At 38.2% G+C, this 25,020-nt stretch overlaps 1 protein-coding gene across 1 annotated transcript in view; it reads right to left on the bottom strand.

Annotated features, from left to right (window-relative positions):
* Positions 1 to 760: 760 nt before the first annotated feature.
* The window catches only part of LOC122813454 (E3 ubiquitin-protein ligase HECTD3-like), a 699,643-nt gene continuing 675,383 nt past the window's right edge, over positions 761 to 25,020 (bottom strand). Inside the window, exons 21-22 of the mRNA XM_044085769.1 lie at positions 9,483 to 9,554; positions 761 to 1,593 (exon numbers count right to left, since the gene is read on the bottom strand). Coding sequence (XP_043941704.1) covers positions 1,512 to 1,593; positions 9,483 to 9,554 — 154 coding nt within the window. The 3' untranslated portion in view covers positions 761 to 1,511. The remainder of the gene's footprint in view (positions 1,594 to 9,482; positions 9,555 to 25,020) is intronic.

A 25,020-nucleotide genomic window follows, 5' to 3' on the forward strand; every position in this document is an offset into this window, starting at 1 on the left:
TAAAGCAAAACATCTGATCTATGCTTTGCTGCATTCCTGACTATATATAAGAGAATTACTATACCCTAGTACATTTACTTAATCAGAGCAGCAAGGCAGATGTGGTGAGTGGATCTTGATGTTGTTAGATCCAAAACAGAATATAGAATGCTCTGTCTCTCTCTTTCAGAGACTTCTTAAATTAATATCTCAAATATTACTGCTGGGATAGCTTGCAGAATTACATAATTTCTTGTCATCTGACTATCCTAGGTAAACCTCCACTGCTGAAAGCTAGCAGTATTTAGCATCCAGCTGTGAAAATACATAGACAAGGGTTTTTCCTCAGATCTATGCAACTGTTGAAAGTCATAAAACAATAAAACACTTCCACATCTCAAGCCTAGTAATTATTTATCTCTCAAGACAACACAGATAGCTCCCTAGTATAGACATCCTGCCTCTTGCTGTCATAAAGTAATTTAATTTCAGCTAGTTTTCTGAAGTTTTGCTGGAATGAAGTTAACCCCCGTGTTACAATTGTGTATGTACATTTCTCTTCTCTTCCAACAGGGCACACTGTGGATCCATTTTTAAGATCAGTACTTTATTAAACATCTTTTTAACACACAGATGTCTATAGAAACCAATTTTGATATATACATGACATACAGTTTTAATACATTTGTACACATGCATCTTACATGAAGCATGTTGACATTCACAAATGACACATAACCATTTACAAAATTCCAGACAACTGTGCTGGCAGTATCTCCCTTTGTCACACGTCTATATAAATCATGTTGATATTCACAAATGACATAATTCCAGCTAGCTGGACTGGTAGCATCTCCTTTCATGACAGCTTGTTCATGCAACATCACACATCACGGGTGCAATAAAAACTGTTCTCATTTTTTATAACCTTGGGAAGGTTCTACAGCCTCCATAAGAGGACAATCCTGCAGTGAGGAACCATCCCCAAAGGTAAGACCTCACTCCTACCCTCACAGTCCAACACTCTGTCAACCATGCACTTAAACCTTTTCACATGTGGCATTGTTACACACCAATGAGGCTACACCATGGGAGCTGAATACAACAGAGCACAGGAGGCAAAACATATATGTGCACAGCAAAGGTTTGTTTATTCACATTCATTTTTAACATCTGACTGAATGCATTTCCACTTGTAAATGCTATGAATATACTAGTTAAGCTATTAATCAGAAAGTTGAAAACCATACTCCTTTAACTTGTAGGAATAAGGGAAATATGTTTGGCTTAAAAAGCAAACTGGATCCTTTGTGTAACATGTCTCACAAAATGTTTATTCCTGTAATCATTGTACAGAGAGCAAAGCCATTAGAGATATCTTAGACAAGAGATTTATTGCCTAAGTCATTCACTTTTTTCCACTTGTAAGTATGTTATGCCAATATGCAGTTCAGTATGCTGAAAAACCATGTGTGGACAAATTTCTGAGTCCACATTGTTGATGAAGGCAATTTCCTATGAGCCCTCAGCCTTCAATATTCTGGAATATCGTCTGCATCTATTGTCACACAGTTATATATTGCATAACGAAGTTTTTCTTCACACAACTTTGCACTGAAAAATAAAACAAATGAATCTTATTAAGCTGTCCATTTGCATCTGTCAGAGTAACTAACAATGAAGAGCAAATCATCCATTACAAGTGAGGTAGAATGAGTTATTAGAAATATACAATGAAGCCATCTTCACGCAAAAGTTATGTTCTTTTGAGAAACATTTTTCATTTTCAGACTCTGTTTTTGCACTTGTATGATGATTTACAAAATATAATGAATAATGCTGAAACATTTTATAATATGATGATTTATACAATATAATGCATAATAACAAAAAATGTATCTTCATTTTATTTAGTGCTTTGCTCAAACATCAACATCTGGCTCAATCACCCCTTTCTGCCAAAAATTAATAACATCATTTGTATCAAACTCTGAAGCCACCAAGCCCATGGCACAGAGGGATAAAGACCATATATTTATCCCCAGCCAGTTCTTGTTTGATTAGCAGCATGAGTGTTGGAGGGACTGGGTGGAAGAGGATAGAAGTGAATAGCCAATACCTGCTCCCCAGTCCTGAGGGGGAAGGTTGCCTGGACCTGTTACAACAGCAGCATTATGAGCTGATGATCTCTGTGCAGCAGTAAGTATACTGCTTGATCAGGAGGTTGTGTATGCACCTCCCAAAAGTGGTGACTGCAGAGCCTACATGGCTGCTGTGAGGTAGTGGGAGGGATTAGAGCTCAGTCCAGAGAACCACCTGCATAATAAATCACATAAGCACATGGAAGGCTAAGATGGACCTAGGAGACCCAGTGAGCAAGATGGGAAGCTGGTAGCAGCTAATGGTTAACTAGCTGGGGGGAGCACTTCAGAGCCAGTTTAACTTTCTGCCACCATAATTAGCCCCTGACAGGAACACCTGTGTGTGTGATGATCTTCACTTTAATTGATTTTGATGAGGGACTGGTGAGGCACTGGCCATTGATAAATATGGAAGCAGCAGGAGGAGGAGGCAGCTAATCAGAAGACTGGCAAAGAGTTGGCTTCTGAGCACAATAGCTAAAGCTGTCTGCTGTGCCTGCAACCTGAGTATGGGTACAGACATGAAAGTCAGACAGGCAGCCAGTAAAGTATAAAATGAAGAGGTCAATGGTGGCTTGTCTTCCTTGGAAATGGGATTACATCTCAGCTCTTAGAAGTTCTCCACTGAAGAGAAAGAGTAGGAGTTAACATCACTGTTAGGCAGAAGCATAGGGAAGGGTTTGGTGATGTCTTCTAAAAAAATGCAGCAGCGTGACTCCTTTTGATAGAGTATAGTTAAAAATGTAGACATATCAAAATGTAGGCAGTCACAATACTGACAGTTCATAATCTAGACACATCAAAATACAGATAAAAAATACCTGAACCCACATTAAAGTAATAGTGAGAAAAGGAAAACCATCTATTTCTTTGATCAATTTCAATTAAAATACACTTAAAACAGACAAATAAACAAACAAACGAAAACAACTAAACATCACCAGTACCACAAGATGTGGTTTGTCTGAATAAAGGTAGTGTTATGGAAAGGATTTTTCTAAGGTAAGGTGCAGGGCTAGGGTTGGGTCAGGGTTAGTGATGGCACACATTAGTAAGGTGGCCCTCAGGGGAGGTTCTTCAGGTATGTCTGCTCTTTATAACATTCCAGTTAAGTACTGAGATTGGTCACTTTTGGCTGCTAATCTCCAGAACTTACCTCTTTCATGTTCATTCACTGTTTACTGGCTTTATTCTACTAACAGGGTTATATCACTGCCTTGTTTAGGACAACGAATGTATTTGAGAATGAATGATGAATGAATGATCTTTTTTCCCCTAGTTTTACCTCAACCAGCATCAGCTGTTATGAGGCCCGCCCTACACAGTCAAGGATTACTGTTAGGCACCCACAGGCCACAGCTGTGCATGTTGTGGGCAACTAAAGCCAGTTATGATGTTAGTTTTAATGGAGAGAATTCCCACCATCAGGATTTAACTAAGTCAGGGGCAGTATGTCAGAGGTAAAACATTTAATGAAATTATGCAGCCTGCTATTTGATAAAACACTGCTGCTACAACAAGAGATATCTTTGAATTTTATATAAGTGGTGCCAGTCCTAGCATTCTAATTACTCACCTGGTTTATTAATTACATACAATTAGTATAATAGCTTTTGTTGACACAGCGGTGGTGGTGCTGCGGTAGCTTTGTTGCCTAACAGTAAGACGTTGTCCAGTCCGATTCTCAGCTAGAGCATCTTCTGTGTGGAGACATGCGTGAATGGGCATACCTTTGTTGAAAGTTGTGTGTCAGGGCTGGCAACATGGCATGTAAAAATCGACTGCCAATCATTAGCGGACCGGAGTTCCGCTGTGGCGACCCCTAACCGGGAAAAGCCGAAAGACACAACAACAAGTATAATAGCTTTTGTTGCTTTAACAAATATGTAATAAAATATCAAAATAAGATAACTTGCTGTAGTTGGTGCCCTCAGTGACTAAAGGGTTTGCTGGTGCTAAAACTAGCTATGCTGAAGCCAGTCAAATAACTAAAATGACTTTTCTGATAATTAAATTAAAATATGCATTCCTTTAATCATTTAGAATTCTGCATGCAATGCAGCAAAACATAAATGAGTTATTAACTAAATCTGATGGCTTATTTCTCTGTCATCTAATAATAAACAGCACTATCTGTAGAAAATGTGCAATGGCTAGCTGTAACAGTGTGAGCTACTTTCTTATCTCCAATCACTCATTTTAAAATAGTTCACTTTAACAACTGCACTCTCCTTGTTCAAGAGTTAACAATTAAGACCTATTACTACCAAGTAAGATACCAGAACCATGCAATGCTAAACCTTAACAGACCTTTGTTTAAGTAATCAGATGGGAAGACTGCCTTTATTAAAACATCAGGAACTCACTTCCTCTTCCTTTAACAAATTAATAACAAGCAGACATATTCAACCTTTTGTTTAAAACTTATGCCATAATTTACTGCTACCTACCACTCGAGTGCAAGTTGGGAGCTATTATTAACTCCTTGAGTGATGTTGACCTCCTACAGAAAGACCTCACTGAGACCAATGACTGGTGCTAGAACCATGGCCTTAAGCTCAATGCAAAAAAATGTGTCATCATCCCGTTTGGGAAAAACCCGGCTCCCATGAATTACCACATCGATAGTAGTCCACTGAACACTGAACATACAAGGCGTTATAAGAGATCTGGGAACACAGATTGACAGCAGCCTCTCTTTTGACCACCACATTGTCACTGTGGTCAGAAAGTCCTTCTATGTGGCACATCTCATTACTAAGGGTTTTGCATCCAGGCAGAAAGAGGTCATTGTCTCCCTCTACTCTTCCCTCATTAGGCCAATCATTGAGTACAATGCCCCGTTTGGCATTTACCTCACTAAACACCTGCAACAACTGGAGAGGCCGCAATAGTACCTCACAAAGAGGACCTTGGCCTTAACATTTTCCCCTATATGGACAGACTAAAAAAACTCCAACTATTCTCTGTCTCATATTGCCTACTTAGAGGTGATCTCTGCTTGACTGACAAAGCCATGTCTGACCCAGCTCTATTAGAAATGCTACATCTAAAAAAATCGCAATCCCTCCACACCACACATTCCAGAGACCTTAACCTCATTACTACAATCAACAGAACATGCTGGAAGGACAGGTTCATAACCCAGAGACTGCCCATGCTATGGAATAGACTTCCCATACATGCCAAGCAGAGCACCTCACTGGCCCTCTTCAAGAGAAATCTTGATGAGTGGATGTGAAATAGAAAATTCACCCCAGGGATCACTCCAGTGGCTTTACTCAACAGAGGCACTGGGAACTAAGGTTGGGTGGCATGATGCCAAGGTAATCCTATGGGCTAGGCTTGTAGAGGCCCCAGGACCATTAGCCTAGTACACACCTATGAACCTATGAACCTAAATATTTCACCAATAATGGCAAGTGGAAATACTCATCAATAAAACGTCATTCAAATTAATACCCAAAAATAAACATTACTTAATTTCTGAACATTCTTCAAACGGATACATTAGTTGAGGAAATCGAGGGCTAATGTTCCCTACTTCCCCATTCTTTTACTGTGTTATAAACGTTACATTTTTTTAATTTATTTTTCAGTTTCTCAACACCTGCCAACATCTGATCAGCCACAGCAATCAGCACCCCATTTGAACACTTTACGACGACAGTTGTGGCATGGAGATCACACATATATCTAAAGCATTTCTTTATTTGCAGCTATAACAGGATGTGCAGTGAGTGCAAAGCAGAGCCGTCATCCACTCTCATGAGTGATACAGACCCTCAGACAGATCTACCCATCTATTCAGACAACTCCTTCTTTGTTCCCAGCCTCCACAGAGGATTCATTAGTGGGACATGTGTCCCATGATGCACCTCTTAAGCTTTCCCCAGGCAAAACCCAAGCAGGCACTGTCCCTTCACTCCTCTCCCTCCCTCTTTGACTCCTGTAGTATTAAATCTGCTACCTAAACCTGGATCAGCTCTGTCCCTCTTGGCTATTAAAAATAACAAAGACAATTGGCAACACGACTAGAATCTCAATCCACAATTTTAATGAAGTGCTTTTCATCCAAAACATATAGTTGAACTTCATCAGATGCTAAAATTCATACTAAACAAGTTTAAATAAGGCTGAATGAAATCAGCTGATCTCTCCACCTTTAAATTTAAAGACACAGAGTTTAAAACAAACATTTAAAATCTAGTTCTGTTATCATTTATATTTTAACCAAAACTATAATAACTAATAGCAGCAGCACAAAAATAGCAACCCTAAAGTTAATATTCAGCAATTAATCAACTATTACAAAACCAAAGTGTAAAACAATATAACAAAACAACTAAGGAATAGTATGAACGTATGATGTTGTTAATCTCAGTAAGCTTTTCAGTTTCAAACAACATGTGATAGAACACATGTTGTTTAATCCAGGAAAATTATAGGCATTAAGGTGAATTTGCCAAAGATGCTCCAATTTTTCCAATAATACTGTAAATGGACCCCCTCTTGGATTACTTTCTACTTGATCAAGTATCCAAAATTTAAATGTATGTTCTGGGAATTGATCTATATGCTTTGCTAAAGCATTATCCAACTTATGTTTATTAATGCTATATATGTGCTCATATGCCTGATCTCTCAGTCTGCGTTCAGTTTTCCCAACATAGAATGATTCATAGCACTGACATTTTGCCACATATACAATCATTTTGGAGTTACAGTTAAATTTTCTCCTATTATTCAAGTGCATATTATTAATATACAGTGATAAGCCAACCAGAATGTATCTACAGTATGGACAGTTACCACATTGTCTCATTCCTACTATGTGTGACTGCGTCCTGGACTCACATTCAAATACGTTTTTTAAGGTCCTACCTTTCCTAGCGATAAATTTTGGTTCAATCTCTAGTTTTTCTACTATTGATCTGTCTTCCAAGAGAATATTCCAATTATTAATTAATATGTTTTTTATGTACCTATACTCCAGATTGAATGTTGTAACAAAGCTAGTTGTGAAATCAGTTTGACTCGTATCTGACCTAACGTTCAATTCCTGATCCAGATTATCACCTTCTACATTAATCCCATTCAACAGAATAGAGTATTGGGTACTCAGGATTGGTATATACACACCATTAGCTTTCTTAATACTGACTTCTTCTATTAAATTATCAATCAATGTACTAGGGTATGCTCTTTTCATGAACAATTGTTTCAAATATTGACATTCATTATAAAAATCTTTTTCTGTGGATACCATTCTGGCAGCTCTCACTAATTGACCCTTTACCACCGATCTCTTTTGGTGGTAAGGGTGTGCACTTGTAAAATGCAAAAATGTGTTTGAATAAGATGGCTTTCTATAAATTTGATCAACATGAAATAGCATTTTTGGATGTTCAGTTAATTAAGAATGATGTGAATAAGAGGTACCAAGCAAAAATTCATAGAAAGCCATCTTATTCAAACACAGTGAACCAAAATTTATCGCTAGGAAAGGTAGGACCATAAAAAACGTATTAGAATCCGAGTCCAGTACACAGTTGATTCCCAGAACATACATTTAAATTTTGGATACTTGATCAAGTAGAAAGTAATCCAAGAGTTCATTTACTGTATTATTGGAAAAACTGGAGCTTCTTTGGCAAATTCGCCTTAATACCTATAATTTTCCTGGATTAAACAACATGTTGTTTGAAACTGAAAAGTTTATTGAGATGAAAAGCTGTAGTAATAACATCATAAGTTCATACTAGTCCTTAGTTGTCTTGTTATATTGTTTTACGCTTCAGTTTTTTAATAGTTGATTAATTGCTGAATATTAACTTTAGAGTTGCTATTTTTGTGCTGCTGCTGCTATTAGTTATTAGTTATTATAGTTTTGGTAAAAATATAAATGATAGAACTAGATTTTAAATGTTGGTTTTAAACTCGGTGTCTTTAAATTTTAAGGTGGAGAGATCAGCTGATTTTTTTTCGGCCTTATTTAAACTTAGTATGACTGTTAGTATCTGACGGAGTTCAACTATATGTTTTGGACGAAAAGCACTTAATTAAAATTGTGGATTGAGATTTTAGTTGTGTTGCAAGTTGTCTTTGTTTAAGTTTTTTTGGTCATTTTATCTTTTTGGAGTTACCTCTTGGCTTTTGAGCCAGTCCAATATTCCTTATTTATGATGTCTTCTATATCTCTCTGTTGTGTAAGAACCATTTAGTAACAATATTTTTCCCTGAATCCGCACACAACACCAAACACATCACATACAGCAGACAACACACCAGTGTCTCACAAATACAACCCATAAGGCAAAACAATAAACCATCACAGCCCACAAGACATAACAATAAACCAAACATACTAGTCATTGGTGACTCAGTTGTGAGACACACCGATGTCCCCCTCACAAGGCTTGAGAAGGAGAAGGTCACAGTCAGTTGTTTGTCTGGTGCCAGAATCCGCCACATCAAGCAAGCACTTAAGTCTCTGCACAACTAGTACAAGTACAGCTCTGTCATTGTACATGTTGGTGTGACTGACTTGAGACATACCTCCCTGGACTATATGAAGAGAGATATGATTGAACTCTCAGAGTATGTGTTCCAGGCAGGAATGACCCTAGCCCTAAGCAGCATCCTACCTTCACCAAGAATGATACCACAACACCAACAAAAAAATGACTGACTTCAACAACTGGGTTAGTTTCTGGTCTCATTCCAAGGGGATCCAGTATCTGTCTGCCTGGAATGACATGGTCGACACACCTCAATGCTTTTCCAGAAATGGCCTTCACCTGTCACCACTGGGTTTCTGGATCCTGGCCAAGGCTCTCACCTCCCCCATTGTGCCTTTTTTAGGCAAAGTCCCAAAGACAAAACTTCAAACTTAAAAGATCTGTCAAAAAGCACATTGAAGCTCATGCTGCTTAACACTAGGCGCCTTAAACTAAAAATGCACTCACTGGAGGCCTTCCTTGCACTGGAAGATGCTGATGAACTTGGTTCAGGGCTGTGGAGAGCACCCCTGCCTTATCAGGCTATACCTCATTCCACACATTCTGACCACAAAATGAGGTTGGGAAGACTAAGGGTGGTGGTGTCTCTATCTTCATTAAGAACAGGCACACCTCCAGAGTGGTTTGCCAGCATGACACACTGGAACTTCTCCAGGTACAACTGACAGTTGACAAGACACCCATCCAAGTTATAGCTAGCTATAGACCCCCATCCATGACTCAGGACACCCATTCTGTGAATATATTCACCTAGGCTCTGAATGCAGATGGTCGTGTACGATCAGTATACTACCAAGATAAACAAAACAAACAAATAAATAGCCATTCAGCTCTTGCTTACCTTGGATAATCCGGGAGGAAGAGAGTATTGCAACAAGTGGAGGACTCTGGGAAGAGATCTAAATCTTTGGTACTGTAAAAAATAAAAAAGATTAGAAAAATTTTGCAGAGTATTTTGCCATCTGGAATTTGCCAATGATGTAGAAAAAACTGTTAAAACAAAACCCATTCTGTTTTATGAGATGTTTTGTTATCAAGCAATAATATCAAATTATAATAACATTTTAAGAGTATAGCTCATCATTAATTGCAAAGGCAGGCATCTCTCTTTCTTATGAGTTACAGAAGACTCCTACAATTTCCTGCGTATAGCCACTGCTATCCTCAGAGTTTACATGGCAAAGGAGGTAAATGGGCATAGGTTGCCAGGTGTTTTTTCAATATTTTCAATATCACACATGCAAGTACTCATATCTATGTACAGTTTAGAGCCCCCAAGCCATGTAGTACATGTCTCTAGAAGGTGGGAGAAAACCAGAGCAGCTGAAAAAGACCCATGCTGACACAGGGAGAATATGCAGACTCCACACAGAAGAAACCCCGGCTCCGAACCAAATCAGAAGTATAGCTATTGATTATTCAGATTACACAATCATGCAAATATTAAAATCCTAGTGCAATGCAATGTTACTCACATAAACAGAATGTCAGCAAAGCTAGCATGAAACAGCACCTGCTGATGAGGAAGAAAGCTGTGAGTTTGCATTGTAAGGCAGAGCATAAGGAGAATCAGGTGCATATGTTAGGAGGAACAAACCCTCATTTTCCAAAACCATATAAATATGGAGAAAATGAACTCATTGCTGTTCAGATTCAGAAAATCTTCCCTTATCTAAGTACTCCTGTCAGAAATGCAATAGGACAAGGAACCCTTCTATCCCAACACAAATATGGTCTTTTCTGAGATAGATGAGCTTCTTTTATTTTTATTTATTTATTTATTGCAGTTTGATAACTGGGTAGGCTGGCTGGACAGCAGACTATTATCAGCAATGACCCTGATTAGCTGCCATCAACTGCCTTTGTTCAGAGTATAACAGTATTCTACTGAAATAGATGGTGTGCAGAATACTTAGAGGTCCCCCTCTAATAGTTTAATCAAGATCACCATTTATGAGATTAGGTGAACAATGTTTCAAGATTCTGAAAGCATGGCAAAACCCAAAGTGTTGCTTAGTTAATGAAACATTCATTCATTCATTCATTCATTCATTCATTCATTCATTCATTCTCAGGTATCACCCGTAATCCAAAGTATGGTCAAAGGAGAATCAGAGCTTAGGTAAGGCTGTGAAATAATCCTGAATGACTCACTAACTCACCACAGGATGTACGTGCATGTGCAGATATGCACACATGCATACACACAAACACATGCACGCGTGTGCACACACGCACACACACACACACACACACTCTCACTAGAGGCATGCACTCTTATGGGCAAGTTGGAGGATTGAAAATTCACCTACTGTATGCCTTTGGTATACAGACACAAACCATAATAAGCAGCAAAAACCTATATTAGTTCCAAAGCTTATTTAGTAACACTAGCAAAGCTTCCAGTCAGACGGCAATGTTTTCATTGTTGAAGTGCAGCTATGCAAGATCTCTTTTGTTACTAATGAATTATAAATTATTTAGCTGGACTTCGTGCTTAACCTCTTAACTTACTGCTGACATTCACAGTCATTAATCCCACCCAATCACCATAATAAATAAATAAATAAAGAAAGAATTTATTAATGGATTGCTGCTGTGGCAGCACATACCATTACACATATGTATATCTGATGCTGTGCCAGTATTTGCAGAAACAAATAAACCTGTATAAGAAACACCATCACTGAAGAATGGAACATCTGCTCCTCTTGATATCACTAATAAAATGACCATAGATCACTGAGTAAGCACACAGCAACCAATCCCAAATGCTTACTTCACATAGTAACAAGACATGGATTGTCTAGCTAGGTCCTGTTACTATGGGTGGGGTGGGGTAAGGAGTCATGCAAATGAACAGTGAGATGGCCAGCTTGTGGGTTCTAAACTCCATTCATTTTAATGGAAAGATGTTGCATAATTATTTGCTATTACAATTAAAGTCCTAAAGAAATAAATTACCCCATGAGTGTTCTTAGGATGAATATTTTTTCTTTCTATTTTAAAACTGTTTTTCTGCTGATTTAATAGGTTAATGGGTTCATAAGTAAGTACTAGGCTAGCTACCCTTGCGGGTCATTTTAAGCCTAGCCAGTTTCCCTTTTTGTGCTTGAAAAAACCCATCCCATTTGGCTATAGACTGGCCAAACCCATCCCATGGTTGATAATTATATATCACCCCTAATGAGAATAACTGGGATGATACCATAGACAATTTGAGGGGACCACTGCACGGGATAAAGCATTTAGGAGCTTCCTCTGTCCATTAGTAGTATGGGAGGGCAGTCCTGGGGTAGATTTTCTGTTTCCCATCCATTAGTCTAAGATTTACTTGAATGTGGACAGGGATGAGCTTTGTTTTATGTGAATGTGGAGTCTGTTCCACAGCAGCAGTAGTATCCTCTGTGAGATGTGCCTAGCCCTCCAAACCATTCTGTTGATGTTGCAGGAGAGGTTTAGATCCCTAGACTCAGTATTTCTGATGCCATTTAACTTGCTGATGTACAGTAAATTCATCACTAATGGGTCAGATACCTTGTATGCCAGAGTCAGGTCAGTTCTTAGCAATCTGTAGGATACCAAGCATAGTGACAGGGCTTTGAGTCAGTCTATGTAGGACATGCTGTTTAGGCCTTGTATCCTTTTAATAAGGTATCTCTGTAGGTATTCCTGTTGCTGCATGTGTCTTGACAGGATACATGTCAAATGGGCCATTATATTCAATGACTGGCCTAATAGGGGCTGAGTAAAGGGGAACAATGACATCGCTAGAAATAGACACAATCCCTTTGTTTATAAGCTGTATAGTACAGAATGCCTTTCTTATAACGATAAAAACATGTTGGTCAAAAGTTATGTCACTATCCACATAAGGCAAATCCTGAACAATTGGGTCAACTATTAAGGGTGTATTGTCAGTATGGTAGTTCCCCATGGGGTAAATGATTTCTTAAAGGATGCAATAATGCACTTTTTGACATTTAGTTACATTCCATGACTTTGGCAACAGTTATTCATTTGGGACAATCCTTCCTGCAAGATGGCTATGTCATTTGGTGATTCGTTGACTGCTTCTAGCTTGCAATCATCTGCAAACTTAGTCAGCCACATCCTTAAGTATTGGCTTTTACATCAGAAAAAGAATTAAAAAAATGTAAAAAAAATATGTAAAAAGAAAGCTATGTTGAGATTATTGTTCTGTCATTTTTCTGTGGTGCTAAGATAACTGGGGACCAGTAGCTAAACTTTCAAGAAATACCATAATTGTTTTAATCCATGGAGGAGGGCCTATTACATTTCCTACCCCAACATATTGCACATGTGGAGTTGAGAGGGCAAGTATGAGCTGATACATCATTGTTATGCAATAGCGCCCATGCCCCAAACCCTATGTCAAAACTATAGCTAAGCTAATCTTCATTTCTGGATGGCTCAACCATATACAGCAAACATGCTATATGCATACCCTTCTGAGACCTACACAGAAATGAGCAGAATAAGCAGTTTCATTTGTGAATTGCTCCATTATGTCATACCAAGTTCTCATCTGTTGACAAACAGACACAGTGTGTGCCCTGTTACTCCAGACTGCATTGCTTTTCATATGATAGCATCTATATGTTCCAGTGGACACAGCAGTCAGTGGAGGTCTAGGTTAGCAGCAGAACTTCAGTGGCATGTTCACAAATACCAGTCATAGTCTTTAGTATGATTAGGAAATGTCAACTAAATCTGTGTTTGCATTTATTAGTTATCAATACAGACACTAAAACATAAGCCCTTGATTCAGGAATTAGACTATGAGAGGTAATTAGTAATGCTTTTTAAGACAATTTAGTCTACCACACTACTTTACATCATATGAATAATCACAGTCTAATATTTGGCATGAGGAAAAGCCCACACTGCAAGACATTTATAGTCCTTCCTTCTTTCTCTTCCACTCAGTTATACATTTGAGTTATGGGGGATTCACAGCTCTTTTACTGTGTGGTTTCAGAACACATGAGACTGGAGTTCTGGGAATCTTATACTTGTATTTGGGCTGTGAGATCAAAGACCAAATCACTGACAACCAATATTCATGAATCTCATGAAGCAAAATTTAAACAGATAACCCTGGTCAACATACAGGACAAGCCTCCCATAGCCCCTCATGCATAAGGCTAAACCCCTTGGACCCATTTACTAAAAAAAATCACATCCAAGGTCACACCATCTCAGGGGAAATTTGCGTGTTTACACAAATGGGTTATTGGTGATCTAACAACCAGTTAACCTTCTACTGCTGACTGAGACAGTATACTGAGGAAGGCCTACTTGTAGCTAATTCTTAACCTTAACAAGTATAACTTTCAACAGTATATGTCGTTGAAGAAAGAGTTCATTACAGTGTGTTTAATATGCCAGAGAGTATCACTGGAGACAAGTTACAGATACACTCTAGAAATTGTAAAAGCAGGTAGTAATGTTAACCACTGTCATCCTAAGTAAGGAAGACATCCTTAAGGGGAGGGATGGATGGTATAACGTGAGTTTTCAGTAGTCAGCGTACATACTGTAATTAGGAAACCTAACCTGTCTAAAATGTCACATTATAATGTCTGCACTATCACACTATTTTGGGGTACACCTAACCAAAACAAACAAAAAAAAAACATTTTATTTATTTACTAGATAAACCTATTCAGCATATGTCCCTTTTTATAGCTAAGATGGGAGCACTCACTTTTCGGTAACCTATCTTGCTTATAGGCACATAGGAGAAAATCAATGGAAACTGAGTGCATCAAACCCATGGTTAAAAGAAAAAAATCATTAACATAATAGCATCACATAGTTTTAAATCAATCTCACTCAGTCAACCAGTATTTTGTAATGCATCTTTTCAAACATGTAAAAGTTCAGAATAGTAAGTGAAATGTGTAACTGTTATGGCAAAAAATATTGAAAATATTAAAATCTGGGCATGCAGAAGGAACTTGCAGCTTCTGGGGATTGTTGAAATATGAGATACAACATTTGAAGTGGTACTGTCAGTCTGTCTCTTCATAAAACTTGTTGATTAGCTCAGGGGTGTCTCACTGGATGAAACATAAAATAATTTTGCAAAGAGCAGGTTTCATAAAACATACTGACAATTCCAAAAATTACCAGTTCCCATCTCACTCTTAACAAATTTGCAAAAATAAATGATTGAGATATTATTCTCTCAGCTGCAATTCATAAATATAAATGTTCTACAGGTGTCGCTATTTTAGTCTCCTTAGACTTACCAGCTAAAGTGGTGAAGCAATAAATGTCTTTTGTTGCCCTCAGGAAAATATGATGGGAAATGAATATTTGTTTAACTTTTTTTCAGCTGAACTGAAGATTACATGACAGAATGTTCCAGTGGTACTCGGTTCAGTTCAAGATTCACAAAATGAACTGACTGCATTAACTCTGCTTGCTATTTAGTTTGAATTTCACTGGTACATCATTCCTGATAGAACTTTTCATTTGTGTTACTTCTTTATTTTGTTTGTATCTCAGTACCTTCTTATGGGGCTTTTTAGTTTTCTTATGTATTATTATATAAGTCTTGGACTTGAGAGCTATATAACTAAAGCACATGCCTTTATTCTCTATCCATGATGTTGACTGATTAACGTTCTGAGTGAGTATGCCTGACATATTACCAGCACAGGGTGACAAAGCTCTGGCTAGGGCCCAAATTGCCTGACTTTCATTAGCAGATCATGTGCCTATTGGAGCTAGTATGGAAAGATGAGACTACTCATCTTAGGAAGGAAGGGGAGAGAGAGGTTGGACTGGGGTATCCGATAACATATTTCCTCAGAAGAAGGGTGATGATGCAAAGGGATGTCCCAGGGGTGCTGATGTGACCACCAAGCTGCTTTAGTAGAAGGTCTTTTTACAACTGCGTGGGGCTGTATACTCTCATCAGGGAGAGAACAATGCTTCCCATGATGATGTGGATCAGTTGCATTCCCATGCAGGAGAGAGCTTAGGGCCTATCAAAAACTATGCCTTCATTGCTAGGTTGCCAGTGAAAGCACATATCATCCTAATGTCTGCCTGAATGATGCCCCCTACTGACAGCTCTTGGCCTTGTGCTGTGTATACCCTGAACAGGGAAGTATAGGAGGGTTGATGGTCAGCAGTTACGGGGACAAAAAATATGTCTGATGCTTTATACATTAATGGGAACAGAAGATGTTGTTTTTAAATAAAGATGTTTCTTTGCATATTTAGCTATTTGTAATAAAATTAATTATTAAAAAGAATTATACCTGTATGAGAGAGAGAGAGAGAGAGAGAGAGAGAGAGAGGGAGATATGATTGTTAACAATCACTCATATAGGTCTGCAGGTGTGATGATTATTTTAAAATCATGTACAGTTATTTCAGGAAAGATGACATTGATATTAGCTATATAAACAAAATAAATAAGTGCCACAGTATGTAGATCACTGTATATTGGGGTCTATATTATAATCTTGAAGTCTGACAATATTGAATACGATATTGTCGACACGAGATTACTGAAAGAGCACTACATTGAATGTTTAAATGGAAAATCTCCGTAGGGGGAGATTTCTGTTTACTTCAATGTAGTGCATTCTCAGAGTTGGAATATTTAAGTAGTGGGGGGGTGCCTACACTCATTAGTTTTTTTTTTCGTTTAGAAATATTTTTTTTAAATTTCGATTGTTTAATAGTTCGATGCGTAAAGTTGGATCTTTATGCATTCAAACTATTAAACATTTGAGATTATAATATAGACCCGTATATTGAGCCTAGACAGCCACTGTAGCTAGATAGCACGTGCATATAAGTTGTTGAGCACGTGCAAGATCAGTGCCATTTTGTGGTTAGTCAGTGTGAATGAAAGCTTGAATGGAGATACATATGTGAGTATATTAGAAGTAACAAGTCAGTCAGTAAGCTTAGGAAGTTCGAAGTATATGTTCCAGTTGCAGCTCCTGATGTGTTTATGTACAATAAACAACTTGAATGCATTCGGTGCCTCAGCATCTCATTGAATACACGAGACATGTGACACAGTATATGCAGCCTTTAATGAAAAAATATATTTTTACAAAATATATCAGCTGATTTACAAATCTTAAATTGTTCTTATATTATTTTTTAGACGGAGGTGGCTGACTGGAATGATATATGTCATGCCTCTAATCAGTTGTATCCTATTTTCCCAATCTGGTCTGACTCAATTTGCATACACTTAGACAAAACTTGAACAAGTATACTTTTATCTGATTGGTACTGAACGGACTGTTCTCCTAGTACTGATCTGAGGCATGGTGGTATAACTGATTGTTTTTGTTTTCTGTTCCCTTTCTGCCTCATGATTCAACCAGCTCTGTTTGTCCTCACTCCACTCGGGTTCACTCCGCTCCCCTTACCGGCCCCCATTCCCATCCACCAATGAATGCAGCCCAACACCTCCCCTTCCTCCCCTCACTGTCCTATCACAGTCTCATCATTTCTCTCCCTGTCCCCAACATTTCAATCCTCTCTCCCCCTCTTTAACTAGATTCTCCACTTCACTCCTCCCACTTACTCCACCCTTTCTCTCCTTCTTTTCTTTCCTCCATACACACTACACCTTATTCCACACTCCACTCATATGTAAATTATTTCCACCTCTCCACCTGCCCCTCCCCCAGGTACTCTCCCCTAGACTCACATTTCATCCCTCCCAATCTACTACCTCTTCCAATTACATCCACCCCTTTTTTTATTCTCTCACTAATTGGCTACCTTCTGAACTCACACCATTCCTGCTGCATTCACTCTCCTGTCTCACAACATTTTCTCTCATTATACCCAACTGCCTCAGTAAACCTATTTACACTTTCCTAATCTCTTATTTTATCACATTCTTCTAATCCTTTCTTCTGGGCTCACAATTTCTACTCTGACCAATTCACTTACATCTACTTATCTTCTACTACCTCTCAATATCCTAGCATGTTCCTTACTCTCATCTCCACACCTCTTCTTCTCCTCATAACCTACTTCTCCTCTTATCACATACAAGTAAGTCTCCTTCACCTCCCTCCTACCCACACGCACTACACCTCACACACTCATACACATCTCTCTTTCACAATATCTCCATCACTCTTTCATATCACTAACACACTCCTCCACAGGATAAGAACTGCCCCCCATCTCTTATTGCATAAATTCTAAGCATAAATATCACTTCCTGCACCTCCCACCACTTAATCACCTCTAGCCCTACAATACCTTACTCTTCTCAGGAGACATTCACCCCAACCCTGGACCACTTTCCCACCCCTAACTACCAATCCTACCACCCAACTTGCACCCCATTACCCTAACTCACCTGCTAAGCATCTAACCCTATACTCACTCAATACACGCAGCATAATGAGCAAAATAACTGAATTCCAAGCTTGGATGGCCAATACTGTACTGTCATAATTTACAATCACAGAAACATGGCTCAAACCCCATATCTCTGACAACAAATTCCTCCCCGCTGGCTATAACATGCTTTGTTTTGACCAACCAAACAAAAAGGGTAGAGAAGTTGCCATATTATACTCTGATCACCTGAACCTGTCCCCTGTATGTAAGTCTGCCTCCTCATTTCACCCAGCAGAACTATTAATTGCTAACTGTAAACTTAAAATACATAAAATCCTTACAATAGCTGCTATATACATACTCCTCTGCAACAATGTACCTATGTTAGAACAAACCCTCTCTTGGCCGTCAACATACCTAATGAAACCACTCCCCTAGGAGATGTCAACATCAATTGGTCATCCCAAACCTCCTGCTCACCCTCCTCTTGCATAAACTTACATGGCTTCACACAACTAATCTTTATCCCCACACACTTTAACAAGCCTACCACCTCCAGTACTATTATTGACTGCATACTAGTTTCCAATCCTGATCTATATCACCACCCAGAAACTCTACCTGATTCCATGAGGGACCACTCACAAATTTTTGTCCACAGATTCCTCCCTCACCAGCAAAGGTCACACAAACACAAAGATTGTCGAAGCCTCTCTAACTTTCACCCTGACATAGTCAATAACATGCTCTCCTCTATTAACTGGTCCTTTCTTTCATACCTACCTCTAGATGATGCAGTCCAAAAATTTAATTCTATATTTCTAAATTCTCAATTCATTTGCCCCCCCCCCCCCGCACAATTAGAGTCAAATCTCTCTGCTCCCCTAGCTATCTCAATCCACTTGTGCACAAAATAAATAATGCCTAGAAACTCGGGTTTAAGACTAAATCCCCCTCTCATCTACAAACCTATTAAGAGCTTTGTAACCTCGTAAAAATCAAGTCAGCATTGACAAGAAAAACTTCTACCTAAATCCCCAGACTACACATCACAACAACCCCCAAAAATTCTGGAACAGTATCAATCAAATCCTCCACCCAGGAAACACCACAACACCAAACCCATGTCCTAACAATGCCCCCCTAGAAACAGCCACCTTACTTAACTCCTACTTTATAGACTCCATCAGTAAAATAATACCAACTCAAATGTCCCTAACTCCTCTGAACCCCCGCCACCACCTCTAACCAAAATAATTCCTTCTCTTTCATACCTGTTCCCACCAGCTGCATAAAACATCTCCTATCTAAGCTTGTCTTATTCTCCTTCTGAAACAAACTACCTCCACTTTAAGCTAGCTGCAAACTCCAGAGGACACCCAATTTCTATCCTTATAAACTGCTGTATATCAAAATCCACAGTTCCCTCTCTGTGTAAAGAATTCTTTACTATACCTATCCACCATACCTCACAACCTCTTAGAACAAGAGATCTGGACAAAGCCATAAAAATGGGGGACAAAAGCCCAACAATAGGGACAGTTTTTAAATATTCCTCTTACAAACTTAGAAAGTACATAGAATAAGAGGTTTTGCATTACCATGCATTTTCTGAAGGGTATAAGATCTGAAACTCAAATGGCTGTCATTATTTTCTAACTTAAATCTTCAATGATTTCCTAGAAAAACACAATTTTTTGAAAAAAAAGTCCAAAAATATGAGACAAAAATCTGGACATTCTGTGAAAATCTGTACAGTTGAAAGGTATGCTATCCACAATGACAGAAATTCCACTGAACCATCAAACTATCATTCTATAGCAATACTCTCCCCCCTTTCTAAAATACTAGAAAAATGTGTATATAAGCAAATCTTGCACTATCTACTCCTTGAAAACCTATTTACCCTCACCCTGCATGGCTTTCATCCTAACCACAGTACCTCAACAGCCCTCATCTCCTTTACCCACTCCATTTCTTGTCTCTTCTTAGACCTCTCAAAAGCTTTTCACACTATCTCCCATCCCATGCTCCTCTCCAAACTTTCTGACCTCAGCCATTATACCCCCACCCTTTCCTGGTTCACTACCTACCTCACCAGCTGACAATAATCTGTTAAATGGCTCTCATCATTATCCCCCTTCCTCCCCATCAAGATGGTGGTTCCGCAAGGCTCTATTCTTGGTCCCTTACTATTCAATATCTTCATTCATTACCTCTTTATGTCCTGTCCACAGTCTACCCTCATTCCATATGTGGATGGCTTCACTATCATCTCTACCTCTGATACCCTCTCTGATCTGCACATTCTCACCCAAAACTCCTTCAACTCTACTGAAAAATAGCTCACTAACAGCCAACTAATTCTCAGTCCCAAAAAGACCAAACTTTTGCTTTTTCTCCCCAAATCACTCCCCACCTCAAATCCACCTTCTTCATAACATCACTTAAGAACACTGTCATCAACATTGAAACCCACACAAAGCTGCTAGGGACCATTATAGATGATAAACTCAAATTTGACCTACATGTTTACCACTGTATTTAGAAAACCTATCAAAAACTTGGTCTACTCTACAGAAACAAAAACTTCCTTACAAAGGACTCTTGTATCTCCCTTGACTATGCCTATCTTCTACCCAGCCTCCTCTACAGTTTATAAATTCTAACCAAAACTTGAAGCCACCTACAAGAAAGTAGCCAGATTTGCAGCAAACTAAACCTCTTTCTGTCATCACTGTAATTCTCTCAAGGCTTTAAATTGGTTAGAGTTCCCACATCAAGTTTTATCCTCTCAACTGCTCATCATTCATGCCATCCTAAATAAGCCCACCTCCTGTCCTGACATTTCCTTGCTCATCTCTCTTCATACACTGACTAGAAACTTCAGCTCTGCCCAGTTACACTTAGACATATACAAACCTAAAACATCAATGGGCCAAAACGTATATAGCTACACTCCTGCCCTTTCCTGGAACAACCTTCCCTTGGCCATCTGTAAAATACCACACACACAAGAATTCAAAAAAGGTCTCAAGAAACACTCTCTTAACTCCTAGACATATCATTGTAAAAGCCTCCCTTGAAATGTCTCCCCTAAAACAACACTTATTCCCATTCTCTCCGACCTATCTTACTTCTACGTCTTCACTACTCCTCTTTCCTCCACCTCCAAATTGCTCTACGTCCTACCTCCTCTCACACTTTCTTCTTTTTCCTACTGCTCTCACTACCTCTGTCCCCTTAACTCCCTCTCACTGAACCTCATACCCCCCTTTGAACTTTTCCTAGACTCCATGAGTTTCTCTCAACCATCCCCTCCTTGTTTGTTTATATAGTAATGTACCTGTAGAAAGCTTGTCAACTGTTCTCAACAGCTTCTGAACATTGATTATTAACAGCATTAGCTTTCTTAATTACTTGTTAAACTGTATTTCCTTACTATATTTGCTCTATAATGTAATCATTTATTGTTACTTCTGTAAACTTTGTGTGTACACTTGTGGATATTTTGTTATGTACTGTACTCTTGTGCAGCTTTTATCCCCAGGTCTCAGCTGGAAAAGGGCTGTAGCTCAGTTGGAGTTTCCCGGTCAACAAATATCAAATAAACAAAATAAATAAATAACTTGTTTCAATTATTTTATATAATATTAAGGTGTTTCAGATACAAAATTAGTATTGTATTCAGCTATTTGGAAACTTAAAAAACATTGTTTGTCCTAAAATCTCAAGATATTAGCCCCTGTTCATGTTTTTCATAGAAGGCAACTATTAAAATAAGGAATCTCCTGTGCAAGAGGGACAGGTGGCAACCCTACTTAGTAGTGGGTGTGAGGTGTTACACAGTCCTAGGCATGGCAGACAGATGACATGGTGTGGGGAGCACTTTTAGGCTACTGAATACAGGGTAAGGCCAGCTGAAATCCTGGTTCTTTGGGAGCAGCATGATAGGGGCTGTAGTGCAGGGCAGACAAGGTAGCAGTCGTGGGGGGGGGGGGCACTGTAACAAGGAATAAAGAACAGGGCAGGATAGGTGAGAGATGGGGAAATCATTACAGGGAATAAGGTCAGGCTCAACAATTGTCTTGCTGTATAGGACCTGCTGCAGCATACCATTTGCACACAGACTACAAAATATGCAGACTATGAGACCTATGATCTGCAGGCGTCAGCCTGTGCTGTCAGTGAAGCACCACCACACACCACATTGTGTTAGCATGTTCACTGCTGCCACATAAGGGCACACAGTCTGAATGGAGATAACATAGGGGCAGTCATGGCTGTGGACACTGACTGGGGGAGCAGGGGTCATTCATGCAGGTACACACTGATCCACATGTGTACTCATATTTGTGCATTTGTCATGGGCCTGAGGGAACAACAATGGATTGTACAGTTTACCACATTGTCAGTACAGTGCCACACTGAGGTAAACATGCCCAGTGATGATATGCTACAGCACATAGTCTGAATGGTTACAACACAGCAGCAGCCAGGGCTGAGGACATTATCCACATGAGTACTCACATGTGTAGAGGCATTGTAATAGGATTAAAGGAACAGCAATGGTTGCAAAACTTCACCATACCCTACACAGAGGTGATATATACCTTAAACACACAAGGCGGGCATATCCACAAAAATGTCAGTCTTAGACTTACTATATGCAAGTCCACATTTTCAGTCATTCAGTCTCATTACTCCAGGACTCCCAATAACAGAACTTGAAATATCAACAGTTGCTTGGTCTAGTGGTCTTATGGCATAATTTTATCAGCCATCTATTGAAAAACTTCCCCTGTTTACTGCAGCTTCTACACTATATTCAGTTCCCTAACAGGTCACCCCAGATTCAGTGTAAACTGCTGATACTGTTATTATTAAAATAGAGTGTACAGTATATTTAGCTAGCTCCTATTTCTGCCCTACGTCATTTCTTAATTGGATTACTGAATTACAGCAAAAACTATTGATAAACAATACTTCCTGTAGTAGAATGCCTTAATTATCTTCCCAGTTCAAATTCTCTCCTTCCAGGTAAGCGAACCTTACAAAACACTTAAGGTCATTTTGATGTCTGTGTAACCAAGATTGTAAAACATAACTGCTTATTTACTGTGTTGACCTTTTACAAACGTCATGATATATATGCATATATTACATATATATATATATATATATATATATATATATATATATATATATATATATATATGTTGGCAATTAGAAAATATATTCTATAACACATTATAATGCTATACTTAACAACATTTATATCTCTCAAACAAATATAAAGTGTGGTTTATGACAAAGATGTTCCTTAACTGCATTCATATTTATACTGTCACTGAATTATCTATTACTGATAATAGAGTAAATGCATCACTGAAATAATAGCTATATGCTTTAGTTGCCTTTAAAGATGACTGAAACATTATTACCAATAACTACAAAAATGAAATAAAATAAATGCCCTTTGTATTAAATAAGATACAACAGATTTGAAAATGTATTATCTAAAATCTAAGACATTAGTGTATTATATATCTAGTTTAATAAAAAAGAAGGCTATATTAAAATGGGTGTATAACACACTAATGTCTTAGATTTTAGATAATTTTCAAATCGGTTAAAAATTGTATCTTATTTAAAAGATTTGAAACTATATCATGTAAAATCTAAGACATTATTGTGTTTAATACCCATTTTAATAACATTAAGTACTATATTCCATTTATTGATAGCTTTAGATGTGTGTGTATCTTTCTGGAATTTAATGACAAACACAAGCCATACATTCATAATTTATACACTTCTAAGGATAATTTGAATAAGTATGCCTTTAAACACTTGGTTTTAATACATTATTAAAATGTTTGTGCTATCTTTAGTTGTTTTTCCTGTTTTAAACTTACTGACCCCCCTTCCAATATATTTTCTAATTTCAGATTTTCTGCCTCTAAAATAAATGCACATTGTTTTCAAAAGTCACATCTTAATGTGCCACATGTTTTACTTTTAAGACTGTTACTCTCTGTATTTATTATTATTACACATAAAAATATATTTTTTAAATTCCTGCTTATTTTAAATAAAGCAGGGCATATCACAAACTGTTCTTTGAATATTATTATCAAATTGAAATATATTCCAATTATTTCATATACTATTCTTAATTGTACAGGAACCCCACTTGGTGGTCTATATTGCTAAGTGGTTGTTTTGTCCTTCCTTTTATGTGGGTAAGGCTGAGAGACCACTAAGAAAGAGAGTTTATGAACAGTCATGATATTAATAAAGAAAATAAAAAACAATGCACTTTATAAGCAGTCTACTATTTGTCCCAAATTTAAGAAGTTTCAGTTTGGAATTTTGGGAAAAAAAATTTATGTAAACCCTGACTGAGTGAGGGGTCAATGGGAAACCAAAGCGGAATACAGATAACTGATTTGTCATCAAAGGCTGAAAGCACCCCCCTCCCCTGGTTTTAATGATAACATTTCAAATCAAGCAGTGTTAAAACAGCAAGCAGTCAAGTTGTAAAAGCAAAAATAGTGGTTACTTATTTAATATTTTATTATGTTGAATATTATTATTATTACACATAGTAGTGCGGTGGTGGTCCTGCGGTAGCGTTGTCACCTCACAGTTAGACGTTGCCCGTTCGATCCTCAGTTAGAGCGTCTTCTGTGTGGCGACATGCGTGAACGGGCGTACCTTTGTTGAAGGTTGTGCATTAGGCCCGGCAAGCCAGCACATAAAATTCTACTGCTAATCATTAGCAGACCGGAGTTCCGCTGTGGCGACCCCTAACTGGGAAAAAGCCGAAAGACACAAACAAACAAACAAACAAACACATAGTAGTATTTTATTGATTCAGCAATTAATGCTTTTGTGCATGGCATGTTTTTAGCATATTTATTGTGCATGTTTATTTACATGTTTTAGCATGTTCTTCTAAGAGTTTATTTAAATGGGAACATAATGAATTGCCTTTGTTCTGATGAAGT

The sequence above is a fragment of the Protopterus annectens genome, chromosome 10.part0 (genome assembly GCF_019279795.1).
Source record: "Protopterus annectens isolate FY-2018-M chromosome 10.part0, PAN1.0, whole genome shotgun sequence".
Taxonomy (NCBI): Eukaryota; Metazoa; Chordata; order Ceratodontiformes; family Protopteridae; genus Protopterus; species Protopterus annectens.